General features: G+C 52.0%; 1 protein-coding gene across 1 annotated transcript in view; it reads left to right on the top strand.

Annotated features, from left to right (window-relative positions):
* Positions 1–13,301, top strand: part of GRIK4 (glutamate ionotropic receptor kainate type subunit 4) — a 176,709-nt gene that overhangs the window by 129,361 nt on the left and 34,047 nt on the right. Inside the window, exons 8-10 of the mRNA XM_040085041.1 lie at positions 6,698–6,859; positions 11,637–11,789; positions 12,750–12,854. Coding sequence (XP_039940975.1) covers positions 6,698–6,859; positions 11,637–11,789; positions 12,750–12,854 — 420 coding nt within the window. The remainder of the gene's footprint in view (positions 1–6,697; positions 6,860–11,636; positions 11,790–12,749; positions 12,855–13,301) is intronic.

Raw genomic sequence — 13,301 nt, 5'->3', positions numbered from 1 at the left:
TTTTTGGTGAAATAATCTTCTTTTTCACCGTGAGCTCCAGCACAGGCCGTGGTGTTTGAGCTTTCTGCTGCCTGGGGCGCCTCCCTGTGCCTCCCCCAGGCGAGGAAGGCAGAGTCCCTGGTTACCCCGTGACAGATTTCCCCTCCCAGCCCAGCCAGCCCTCCCGATTCCCAGCAGCTGATGCGGAGCGTTCTGGAGAGCCCCGATCGTTGCCGGGATTTATGGATCATATTTTCAGTGGCATGTGGGAGCAGGGCAAACAGATCAGGTTTTTGCAAGGCTGCCAAAGCAATTTCTCCTCGTTGTAGTTTGCGTGAGGGAAGGAGGGTTTAGACAAAGCAGTGCCTGTGCCTCCCTGCCTTTTGCTGCCTGAGCCCTCTTTACTTTCTGACCAGATCCCTGTGCTTGATTCCCGATTTTTGGGTAAATCATTCTCTCAGATATACCCCAGCCCCTCTGAGGTGAAGGCAAATCTCTCTCTTTCCCTCTGCCTTACTTCCCACCCCTTTTTTCCCAAGAGCTGTCTTCTTTCACATCCCAACATTCAGCACTTGACCTCTTTGTGGATTTGTCTCTCCCCAAACCTCGGGCTCCCTGAAGAGAAGTTCAAGTCTGGGCAGTGTATTTTCCTAGAAGTGCTCTTGTTTGAAGAACAGCCTCCAAAATTTAACAGCTGGCCTTGTGTGAGGAGGTTCAAGACCCGTTAGGCACGGTGATGCTTTTTTTGGGGAAGAGAAATCCAATCACAGATATAAACAGGGTTCCCTTAAATTGTCCCTGAGCTCACCGAGGTCACAGCTTCTCTTTCCCCACCTGAATGGCCAAATGGCATTGCCTTGAGTAGATCTCCCCCATCCACTTACCTACTCAAATTGTTGCTGTGGTGACTTTTTTCCACTTTTTTTCCCCTCCTTGAGAAATTGATTTTCACACGTGGCCCATTAGAAACTTACTGACTCCGTCGATAGTTTATAGATAAATGGAGCCTTTCAGGAAATCCATGGAAAGCACTTAACATAATATTGTCCACTTGAGCAAACAAATAAATGTGTTCTGAGGGGAGCTTTGAATGATTTGCAGGCTTGGCAGCTCGGCTCTGAGGGCAGCAGGATCCAGAGGGAAAGGAAGGAATTTTCTCCACCTCTAACTGAGGAGGTTTGGTGATTTTTGGGGGGAAAAAAATGGTCACTAGGACCGGGGGAGAAGAGGTGACCATTGCAGGGCCCAGCTCCTTTTGGGTTCAGTGTTTTAGTTCTGCCTTCCATGACCTGGGCAGAGGCTCCCTGGAGTTCTGTTTGCCCAAAGAACCTGCTCTGGGATACTTTATTACCCCAAAAACGGTGAATGATGACACACACAGGTGATGTCGCCAGAGCTGTGCCGAGCTGGCGCCGCAGGTTTGGCTCTTGCACAAAAGCTGCCAGGAAACCTCGGGATGGACGTTGCACTCGGGGTTTGGAGAGCTTTTCTAAGCACCAAACACTCTGGACAAGGAGGTTTTGCCAGAGTGAGGGTTTAATAGAGAAATGGAAGCCTTGGCCCGGTGTTCTCCTTTCCCATCCCACATAAAAAAAGAGAAGGAACAGCACAGAGAGTCCTGGGCCAGGTGTAAATCAGCTTTTGGTGCTGTCAGAGGGGAGCGAGGTCAGTGCAGTCTCTGCTGAGTTTACAGCAGGGAGTTTCTCCTGCTGAGCACAGTGTTGGAGGGTGTTTTGGAGGCTGTTAATCAGCAGAGCCAAAAATCCGATAAAAGTCCTTGCAGTGATTAGGAGAGGAAGATGAAACTGCGAGTGAGAGGAGGGATGGAGTGGGGACCTTGCTGTTGGTGCAGCCTGAATTGAGCAAACCCTGCTCCTTCCAGAGGCCTGGGATGAGCTCAGACGGGGCCTGGGGAGGTCTGGGTGTCCCTGGCAATGAAAGGAGCCCCTGTTTAGGCTCTCCCCAGGCTGCAGGCACCGCTCGCTGCCGCTCCGGGTTGTTAAAGATGGGATAAGGATCCAGGTCCTGCACACACACCCCCACACCCACGGGCTGCAGAGCAGCATCACCGGCCAAATCGATGTGCTGGAAGGAGCTCGGGAGCTGCTGCAGTGCTGAGCAGCACAGTGGCTGCTGCAGGGGGAGGAATTACCGGGAGCCACTCTCCATCCCAGTGTGGCAGAGTAGGGGAGGCGGCTCCACGCTTTCAAACACAATTTTGTGCCAGACAGGCTGCTGTGACATGGAGAATTTCCTGCTGGGCTCGACTCCTGTGCTGAAGTTTCCAGCCAATCTTCTTGGGAAGCAGTGGAGCCAGTGGTGAGGGAAGAACTGGCTGTAATTTCCGGGATTTCCTTCAGCCTAGGAGTTGATTAGGTAGCTGCAGGTTTGGGGTGAAACCTCATTAGTGAGGCGCTGATAGATGAATGTTGGCTGTCATGTTTTGTGTTGTAGGGCAGGTTTTTAACCCACTTCTCTTTTGGGCTGCTCAGCCTGGAGAAGAGAGTTTTTGGAGTGACTTACAGCACCTTCCAGTGCCTGAACATCACCCACAAGAGGGCTGGAGAGGCATTTTTACAACGCCGTGGGTGATAGGGAAAGGGGAAATGGTTTTAAGGTGAAGGAATGTGGATTTAGATGGGATATTGGGAAGGAATTGTTCCCTGGGAGGGTGGGCAGGCCCTGGATCCCTGGAAGTGCCCAAGGCCTGGCTGGATGGGGCTTGGAGCACCCTAGGATGGTGGAAGGTGTCAGGGTGGGATGAGAGGCTGCTTGATGTCCTTTCCTACTCAGACCATTCCACGATCCCGTGTTTCTAAGAGCCGTGCTGCCGGGTACGAATCTCTTGCTGTTTGTGACTCTGCTCAGTTTCCTCCTCTGTATTTTGGGTATAATAACTCTTAATTTCCCCTGGGGCAAGGCAGCTGGGATTTCCACTCTGACCCAGTGCCGGTGTGAGGAGCAGCGTGTCCCTGCTGGGGCGTCCCACAGTGACACGGCCAGGGCAGGAGGGACAATCGAAAAAAGGTTAAACAAAGCCTGGATGTGGCACTCGGTGCCAGGGTTTAGTTGAGGTCTCAGGGTTGGGTTGGACTCCGTGATCTCAGAGATCTCTTCCAACCTGGTGATTCTGGGATTCTGTGAATTCCCTCCCAAACTCAGGGGTGCTGCAGGAGCCCCGGAGCCAGCTGAGGTGGGACAGGGCTTGTGGGTGCAGAGTCCTGGTCAGGCTCAGCTGATCCTCCATCCAGACCTGCAGAGCAGGACCTGCGGCGAGTGACAACGCTTGTCCCTGCCGGCTTCACGTCCCTAACGGAACAGGGACCGTGCCCTGCAGATCTGCTCATAACTCACACCCAGCCACGCCAAAAAATCCAATCTCACGGCTTGAGGATGGCAGAGCTCGGCTCTGTGGCTTTCATCAGCCAGATCCTCCCAGCGACCTCAGTGCCGGGGCCGTTCCACGGGGTTTGCGCGGTGCAGAGAGCCGGGGAGTGACTTCATCCTCTAATAACTCCTCCAGCGCCGTCTCCCAGGGAACCCCGTGGAATTCAATTAGCTAATGTGTGCCTAGCACTCGGAAAATACAGCATGCCACGGAATTGCTAAGTGTTGTTATTTAACAGCACGCGTTCCGTGCTTGCAGCCCCGTAGTAGCAGTCAGAAAATCTACACCGTATTTGCCTGCTGGTGCCTGCTGCTGAATTTGCTGCGATGGGAGCGAGGCCTGGGGATTTTTCTTCCTGTGAAAAAGTTCATTAATTTTGGCTGCAGATCCTCCGGGTCTAATTTTTTTTTTTTTTTTTTTTTTTTAAACCGAGTTCCCTTGAAACAGATTATTGACATGTGGTGGGTGTTTTAAAAAACAGAGTGGAAAGAGGGGGAGGAATTCAGGCAGGCAGGATTTGTGTCCCTGAAATTCACCTTGGCGTGATTCCTGGTGGTCTCCGTGCCTCACGTTGGACTGAGATTGAGGGCCAAGTTTGGGGCAATTATTGCAATTCCTCCAATGTAGGGAAAGGGATTAAAAAAAACAGTGGAATGGGAGGAAAAGAGGGAGCTGCTGCTTGCACCCATCTTTTTGATGGCATTTTCTGTAGGCCTGTGGTTACAAAGCTGTGTTTGCACAGGTGGAAGAGGCTCGCAGTCCCCTCTTAAAGAGGATGTCAGAGTTATTTTCCTAATGGCTCTTTGCTCTTATTGCATTGGGAATCTTGTATCCTGCAAAAGTTCCAGCCAGCGCTGAGGGTGAGGGAGAGGAACACCAGGGGGAGAAAAAGGCAGCTGGGAAAGGGTTTTGTGCAGGAATCAGCTTCACTACTGGAGAGAAATCCTCGGCTCTCCACCTGAGAATCCCCCTGAGATCGGGGGTTTTCCACCCCTTGTCCTGCCCGTGGCGGCAGCGTGGGAGGAGAGCAGGGCGGGTGGGAAACCAGCTGAGAGGTGCAGGTCTGGAATAGCAAATGAGGTTTTGTTTGCGAAACGCGGGTTTGGAAATGTCAAGCGTGGCGAATGAGTGCGTAAAAAGGGAAAATACAAACCAGAAAAAAAAATGAAAAAGGGGCAGAAGCTGTGCTGGCAGCTCCGGGAGTATCGGGATGCTCTCACCCCTTTGCCCTCTGCAGCAAAGCCTGACCTTACCAAATCTCTCTTATCCCACTGCAAATGAAGTGTGTCCCCCTAGGGTGGTTTATCTCCATCTCATTGCATAGGCAGCTCACGGCTCATTTCCCCCTGACCCGGCTCTGCTGGCTGCTCTTGTGCTCATCTCACGGAAAGACATTTAATGGTCAAAGATGGGAGCTGGAGCTGGAGAGGGAAGGGACGGGGAGCAGCGGGTGGAAGGGGTCGGGTGCCGGCTGTGCCACCCCCGTGTGTCACAGAGGCGATGCTTTATGGACGTGACAGACACAGAAATGGGGTTTTCCGCAGCTGGAGGCTTGCCTGGAGAAATGGATATGGAGAGGGATGGCTGTAGGAAAGGACCAAAGCTTGCACAAAGCTGCCAGTGGTGATGGGAGCTGGGCAAAGCTGCTGGTAACGCTTGAACCAGAGCGAATTACTGGCTCTGGAGCCTGTCAGGGCCTGGCTGTGGTTGTTTTGCAGGCAGAGGGTCCTGGCAGCTCCCTGAATTTACCCAGGGAAAGTGGGAAAAGGACCCTTCAGGGGGCTGGTTCTGGCCGTGGCACAGCCAGTCAGGGCAGCAGGACCTGGGGTTCAGCCCTGTGGCTGAGGTGAATCTCACCCCTGCCTCAGTTTCCCCACGTGCAGTGAGACCACTTCATTCCCCCACCAGGTAATTGCTGATTTAAAGATCAGAGCACAACAAAACCTTCAACTTCAAAAGCTTGGAAGTGTTTTCAGGGGAGAAAAGGCACAGCAAATAAACAAACACACCGATTTCAGCTGCCCTGAGGTTGGGGCGGGCTGGCACCAGATGAAACCTTGCATTTTGCGGCTGTTGGGGTACAAAACATCTCGTTTTCCTCCCGGATATCCCGAAGCCAAGAGGGCAGTGGGGCAGCTGTTTGCCTGGTGCCCTGCACGATTTGCCTCGAGGCTCTGGCTGCGGGGAGAGAGGATTTTACAGGGGTTTGAACATCCCTCCTGCCGCTCTGCCTGCAGCCAGCATCTCCTCGGGCCCAGCTCCTCATTAGCCATCTGCCCTGCTTGCCGGGGCTGACAGGATGCCGTGGGTGAATGGATCACCTGTCAGCAAGGCAGGGCTTTGATATCATTCAAATGAATCAATAGCTCGCAGGCAATTTCACGTCGCCCGACGTTAACCCGGCGGCGCGTCCGAAATGGGCTTCATCCCGGGCTTGGTCACGTTCCCGTGGGTCCTGGCCAGGGCTGGAATAAGTCTTGTAAGTCCCACGTTTGGGAGATTGACAGGAATTGCTCCTGCGTGCCCAGCAAAGATAAGAAGTGGCTCGACTTGCTGGAATCTCACCACCCCAGGGAGGGCTGGATCCGTGCTGGGCATCCAGCAGTCGCTGGAACTGTCGCTCCCACCTTCTCACTCCACTTCAGCAATTAGCAGAAGAGAAATTAGTGAGGAAAGCGCCATTATTCCCTGCTAATAGGACAAGGACTCTTCCCCAGGCTTTGTTGTGTGGCTGCTTACGTGGATGTGAGGGGCAAACCCGAGCCCTCTATTTTTGCTTTAATTTATTTTTTTTTTTTAAATGTAGTTTTTTTAATACTTCTTACAGCTTGCAGAAATGCAAGAGGAGGCTCCCAACTCCAAAACCCACAGTCAAGTCACTCTCCAAGCCTCCCCAGGGTGGCATCTCCTCCTGGCAGCTGGCAGCAGAAAGGAGCAGTGCAGGATTGGGGTTTTTTAGGGTTAGGTAGAATTCTGTTCCTCCTACTGTGGGAAAGAACTGATTTAATTTAACAGTCGAAACCTGGTGTCACCAAACTGGATGTGGTGGCAGAGCAGCTTCACTCAGCAGGTGGGTGACACCCTCTTTGGAGGGTTTGGGGTTTATTTTTTGGTGGAATTTGGCCAATGAAGTGCTGGACGGGGGTGATACCTTCATTAAAAGCCTGAATCAAATCCTGGTTCAAATCCAGGCTCTCCTTTCCAACAGCCGGATGGGTTTGGCATCCAGGATCTCCCAGCTCTCATTCCCTTCAAGGGCTCTGGGTGGGGTTGAAGCTCTCAGTGCCTGTTTTCCCCTCTAATCCCATTTTATGTTTTGGGCTGCTGCAGGAGTTTTCCCTCCAGCGCCTGGACAGTCTGCTGGACGACCGAGTCAACATCCTGGGATTCTCCATTTTCAACCAGTCTCACGCCTTCTTCCAAGAGTTTGTCCAGAGCCTCAACCAGTCCTGGCAGGAGAATTGTGACCACGCTCCTTTTACTGGGCCAGCAGTAAGTAAATTCTCAGTCCATTCCCATCTCCCAGAACCTCCCTGAGCTGGGAGCTGTGATAAACCATGGAAAAACCTTGTGGCAAGAGCTTCAGGATGGTCCTGAGCAATGCAGGGGTAGAGACTCTGGGCTCAAATAATTATTTTTGAAAGTCGTTTAAATTATTAAATAATTTAATTATTAAATCCTATTTAATCTTGTGCTGAAGGATTCAGGGATATCCCCAGGCTGCTGCTGTACCTCAGATTGGATTTTGTGAGGAGATGCTGGTCCAGGAATGGGAAGGGAGAGCCAGAGCAGAGCATTTTTATTTATTAAATAGGTAGGGGAGGACTCCAGCTGTCAATCTGTGATTTACAGAGGAGTCTCCTGATGTGCAAAATACCAAAGTGACCCTGAAAGTCCAAAGCACCTTGGGGTGCAGAGCTGCTCTGTGCTGGACTGGGAGCACAGCTCTAAATTGCAGCCTAATCTTGATTTGATTTGTATTTCTCTGTGGGTGCAGGGGGTGATGCAGTTCTGATTTGGTTTTTTCCCTCTTGAAGTTTATCCCTGTGCGTTCAAACTCCAGGAAAGCGGCTGGTGGAGGGGGGATTGTGGCTGCAGATGGCACAGGAAGGGCTGGGTCAGGCAGATGCCAGGGGCTGAGCTGTGCTCCAGCATCTCCCTGAGGAGTGTTCCCCAGGGATTCTCCACAACTGGGAGAGTTTGCAAAGCAGATTTGCTGCAGCTGCAGGAGGGGAGAGAGAGGAAAATATCATCAGCTGAACCCTTTGCAGGGATTTTAATGAACTCAGAGCCCCCTTGATGAGCTGAGCTGCTGAAAACCTCCTATTGTCACCACAAAGGGATCCTTAAGAGGCAAAATAAGGAGATTTTTGCCCTTTGTGTCCACATCACTTGGCTTGAGCTCATGTGCCTGGGACCGTCCTGCTCTCCCCTCCCACCCAGAGGCAGCTGCAATCAGCTTGCCCTGCTCAGTCCCCATGGGATTTCTACCAGGAAGATTCCTTTTTGGATCACAGGGACTGTTGAGAGGCATTAAAAACAAATTTCCTCCTCCTAGTGCAAACAGGAACCAGCAGGAGCCAGCAGCAGGTGCGATGGGAAAATGAAAATTCTCATTTTAGGTTCTTACCTTGCCTTGTCTTGAGCATCCAGCAAAACCTGTAGGGATGAGGATGCGGGATGATGATGCCTGGGGGGGCTGGAATCCTTCAAGATGCCACATCCCAGGTGATGGGAAAAGGATTTGAGGGTAGGGAAGTTACAGAGCAGAGGTGAAATATTCCCAAAGCAGAGTTCCTTTTGTCTGTGAGGTGAATCCAGGAGCTTTCTGCCCCTGCTGTTGGAAATCTGGCAAGGAGCATCTCTCTGCGCTAGAACTTCCCCTGGTAACCCTGGGAAGGAGTTATCCTGTGGGATAACTCATCCTAAAGAGAGAAAAGGAAGCTCAACAGCTGGAAGTGACAGGAGGGAGGTTTCCTGTGAGCTGCAAAAATCCCAGGGCATTCTTGCTGGAGCTGAGGAAGCATCTGACAAAGGAGGAGGGAGCTGCCTGCTCTAATGCCATTCTCATTAATCACATTGCAAAGAAAGGAAATCAGAGAAAATCATTCAAATTACAGATGGCTAGATTTGGTAATTAGGATTTAGGCTAAAACAGATGTTTGTAATTAAGTGTTTATGCCATTGAATAAAATCCAGATTGCAAAGTCTGTTTCACAGGGTTTTAATGGTTTTAATTCCCCGTGTTGGGTTTGGGGGCAAAGATACAGCTGATAATGTTCCAGGGAGGGAAGAAAAACCCCACACGGCAAAACCCAGAGCAGCCAAACCTGTTCATGTTTCAGTGTCAAGAACTGACAAAAATTTGGCTTTTGGGGATTGAGGGAAGTTCCCCCAAGGCCCACGGATTTTCCATGGAGCTCTGATGTTGCAGAAGGGCGCAAAACCAAGAGGGCTCTGCACAAGTCAGACGGCGCAGGCGAGGGAGAGAATCCATTTGTTAGCAGACAAATTGGCTTGTTTGTGACAGAGGGACAAAGCTGCGGTTTAAAATGAGGATGTAGAAGGAGTGACAGGTTTTTGTAGGTGAGATGAGGAAAGTTGAGGAACGTCCGGGAGGGCAGCGACAGATCCCTCCGGCTGGATCTGCCTGGAGGACATTCCAAAGGTGTCTTTTCACTCCTTTGCTGGAGGTTATGACCTCAAAACTTTGTGGTTTACATCTATTCCCTGCAAAGTCAGGCTGCAGAGGAGGGATTCCTATTCCATGCCACGAGGACTTGATCCTGTATATCTCCACACCCTCCCCAGTACTTAAATTGCTCGAAATCATGAGGGGTGCTGGCAGAAATCCTAATGGATTTTCCAGAGTTTGGGAGTAAAACATTCCAATCAATAATGTCAAATGCTTCACTGAGATCTACAAGTCTCTTGCTCACCAGCTAATAAGGGATTAACTGCTCAGGGAAAATGGAAATGGAAACCCAGCAGGAGAAAATTAAAAATGCTGGGCCAGTATTCTGATTTGGTAGGAAATGGGGGAAACTTTGGGGTCGTGGGGGTTGTGTTTGGTCCCGTAACAGTTTCATTTGTCCATCTGATGTTCATATGGTTCCTGATTCAGGAGAGAAATGGCTAATTGGGTGTGACATCCTGTAACCTGAACGGGATGAAGTTCATAATTAAAATTAAGTGCATGGAAAGAGTTTCATGGAAGAGGGGCTGTGAGGGCAGGACAGGCTGGAGAAGCCCTGTTAGGGAGAGAATTTGTATTGAAGGGATAAAAGAAAGGTGGGGAGAAGGATTTATCAGCTTCTCTAAGAATCTCTGGAAAAGTTTTTCCAGGAGGGGAATGTTTAGGTCAGCCTTAGGAGGCTGGAGGAGTGAAAGGTCACTGGGGTGGTCAGAGCTGGTGTTCGGGGTTTTGATGGCATCAGGCTGGAATCCTGCCTTTTAATTTAGGATGACCTGTAGGTTTGGAGGGTTTTGTGCTGCTTTTGGAGTGTCTGATCCCACACCAACGTGGCCAGTGAGGTCTCGCCACTGGTCTGAGTAAGATCAAGCAGGGTTAAATCCAAATTAGCAACAGAGTGGAAGCCCAAGGTTTGTTGGGATCACTGAGCTGGGCGAGACTGTCCCTGCAGCAGGGAATAAACCTGGTCAGGCTCTGGGAGGAGGAGAGGATGCAGAAGCCACTGCAGGGCTGGAAGCCACAGCCAGGGTAAGGTGGGGAGAGCAGCCCCAGGCTGGAGACTGAGCCCTCTGCCAGGAGCTGGGACGGGAAGAGGATGCTCTTGGAAGTATCCATGAGGAAAATGCATCTTTGATAGTAATGAGCTGCAACAGCTTAATTCCAGCAGAGTCAGGAGGTGACAATAATTAAAAGTGAAATCTCGGCCGCAACAGTGAGCACGAGGGAGAAAATAGCTGATTGGTAACGAGCCCAAAGCCATGGAAACTGCTGTGCACAGGTGAGAAACGGGGTTTGTGAGGCATGGTGGACAAAGAAACTGGGCAGAGGAGAGCAAAGCCGAGGTGAGCAGGAGAGGGGATGAGCTCTGCCACTCCGGACATTCCCTCAGCAGCACTGTTCCAGCAGGGAACTGGAGGTTGTAGCGAGGGATGGATGATCCCTGTGGGGTGTGAAAGGCAGGATTTGGCTGCTGGACAAGCAGATCTAGCAAAACCTCATTTCTTGAGGGCCTGCCTGTCAGAAGTGGCCAGAGAGGGCCACTGAAGTGGCACAATTGAGTTTCCTTCTGTGGTAGCAGGCAGGAGATCTCAGGAACAATTCCCCCTGGAAATTCCTGCTTCTCTCAGGAGCATTCCCCCTGGCCAGCAGATTGATCAGAGCCACCAAAACTCTGAAAAACTTCCCTTGATTAGAAAAGGAAAACAGCAGAAACTGAGATAGAAAGGATTGGGAAGGAACAGGGACAAGCAGAGACAGAGGGATGACAGTGATGGATGAAACAAGCCCACACAAAGGGCATCCCAGCTGACCCCAGGCTGTGCAGAGAGCACTCTCCAGCTCCAAGGTGCAGCAGGAGGGTGGATTTTTGTGTTCCAAGCTGATTGTCCTGGTTTGAAAAGACAGGTGTCTGCTGAGGAAGGCAGGAACCTCCCTTGGAATGGAGAACGTAAACCCCCTCCCTCTGAATTATTATAATTTTGAAATTAAGGGGCTCTCAGGCAAAGGTATGGCAATAGGAATAACAGTTCTTTACTAGGAAAATTAAATTGAAAATGCACTAGTACAAAAACTGAAATAAACAAAAAGAAAACAGTGACAGAGTCAGAGCCCAGCCTGACCCCGTGTTGGTGGTGCTCAGGGTGCTGGTCCCAGCCCAGCCCAGCCTCCTGCAGTGACAGATGTGGTTCTGTGATCCAGGATCCTGCAGCAGGGTGCAGTTTCCCTCTGCAGCTCCCGTGGTGCTGAGATGGCTCCGGGGTTCCTCTGGCAATCCCGTGCACACGGGCTGTGCTGCTGTTCCCAGGGCCAGGTGTGATCCAGCCGGGAATGCCGGGCTCCTCCCCTGGCTGCAGCATCTCCCGATGGAGGATGGAATTGTCTCAGCCCTGCAGTGAGCCTGGATGGGCCAGGAACAGCAGAGATCCCTGCAGGGAGGAGGGGTGCTGGAAGGGATAAAGAGCAGTGACACAAAGAGCAGTGCCACACCTGGATGAACAGCTGGTGACAGAACACAAACTGCTGGTTTCACCTCACCCTGCAGCCTCAGGCGCTGACTTTTCCCTGCCTTTCCCGCAGCTGTCCTCGGCGCTGCTGTTCGACGCCGTGTACGCCGTGGTGACGGCGGTGCAGGAGCTGAACCGCAGCCAGGAGATCGGCGTCAAGCCGCTGTCGTGCGGCTCAGCACAGATCTGGCAGCACGGCACCAGCCTCATGAACTACCTGAGAATGGTGAGAGGGGGCTGGGGGCCGCTCCTCGCCGCCAGCAGCAGGGCACGCTTTGCCCGGGCTCTCTGAAGGCAGCGAAAACAGAGATCTGAGGGTTTGGGTTGTCACCGGCCTTGGAATGGCATGAAACTCTCCTTTTTCAGGCTTTGCTGCAGAAAAGATGGAATTCAGGTGTTTTTTTGTTTTTTTTTTTAAAGTATGAATGTTTCTAAGCCATTTGAGCTCTGACTTGCGCTGACACGAGATCACGCAGTGCAATTGCTCAGAGCTCAGGGGCAAGATGCGAGTTCCCCTATGGGTTTGGGCTCCTTTCAACCCAAAATTGTCATTTCTGGAACCAAACAAGCCTAAATCCGGCACGAGAACACTCTGAAATTCCATCCTTGTGAAACAGTTGGAGTTTGTGGCTCCTCAGGGCTGAGGTGACCATGCAGAGGAGCAGGTTGCTGAGTCTGTTTGGGTGCAAATGAGACAAGGATATTTTATAAGGGTTTTTTTTCTTTATAAGGTTTTTTTGGGTTTGTTTGGTTTGTTGTTTTTTTATTTTATTTTATTTTATTTTCCAGGGGAGAGCTCAGCTGAACCTGAGCATTGAACCACTTTGGCCCACTGGTTTAAATCTCACTTTTAGCCAGGGACAACAAAATCCTCCAGCTCCCCATAGCTCTGCTGCTCAGAGACCCAGGGGTCTTATCCTTGGGATGGAGGGAGGCAGTGATGGGGCGTGGAGCTGGTTTTTCCAAAGCAAGGCAATCCGGGCACCTCGTGCTGCTGATTCCCTGCTCCTCTCCGTGTCTTTTCTCCTCCATCCAGACTCCAGAAATAATCCGGATCGAGATAAGAGGGTTGCGTTGCTGCTCCTGCCGGGAGTGTGGGGTGTGTGGGGCCGCCCCTCCTGCCTCTGGGGGGGTTCTGGGGTGGGGCAGCCTCGCTGGGCGCTGTAACTGAGTCTCTCTTGGACAGGTAGAATTGGAAGGTCTCACCGGCCACATCGAATTCAACAGCAAAGGCCAACGCTCCAACTACGCCCTGAAAATCCTGCAGCACACACGGGGAGGCTTCCGGCAGGTGAGAGCGGCCAGGGGAGGGCTGGGAGCGTGTCCTGGGTGTCCTTGGCTCGGGGGGGGGAGCTCTGGGGACCAAAAGGGGCTGTGGACCCCCCTGGTTTGCCCTGTGAGGCGCTCGGGGTGTCACCGCAGCTCAGGGTGTCACCTCAGCTCGGGGTGTCAGCTCAGCTCGGGGTGTCACCTCAGCTCGGGGTGTCAGCTCAGCTCGGGGTGTCACCTCAGCTCAGGGTGTCACCTCAGCTCGGGGTCTCACCTCAGGGTGTCACCTCAGCTCGGGGTGTCACCTCAGCTCAGGGTGTCAGCTCAGCTCGGGGTGTCAGCTCAGCTCAGGGTGTCAGCTCAGCTCGGGGTGTCACCTCAGCTCAGGGTGTCACCTCAGCTCTCAGGGTGTCACCTCAGCTCTCAGGGTGTCAGCTCAGCTCAGGGTGTCACCTCAGCTCGGGGTGTC

The sequence above is a fragment of the Hirundo rustica genome, chromosome 23 (assembly GCF_015227805.2).
Source record: "Hirundo rustica isolate bHirRus1 chromosome 23, bHirRus1.pri.v3, whole genome shotgun sequence".
In the NCBI taxonomy this organism is placed as follows: Eukaryota; Metazoa; Chordata; class Aves; order Passeriformes; family Hirundinidae; genus Hirundo; species Hirundo rustica.
This window is presented reverse-complemented; position numbering and strand designations above follow the sequence as displayed.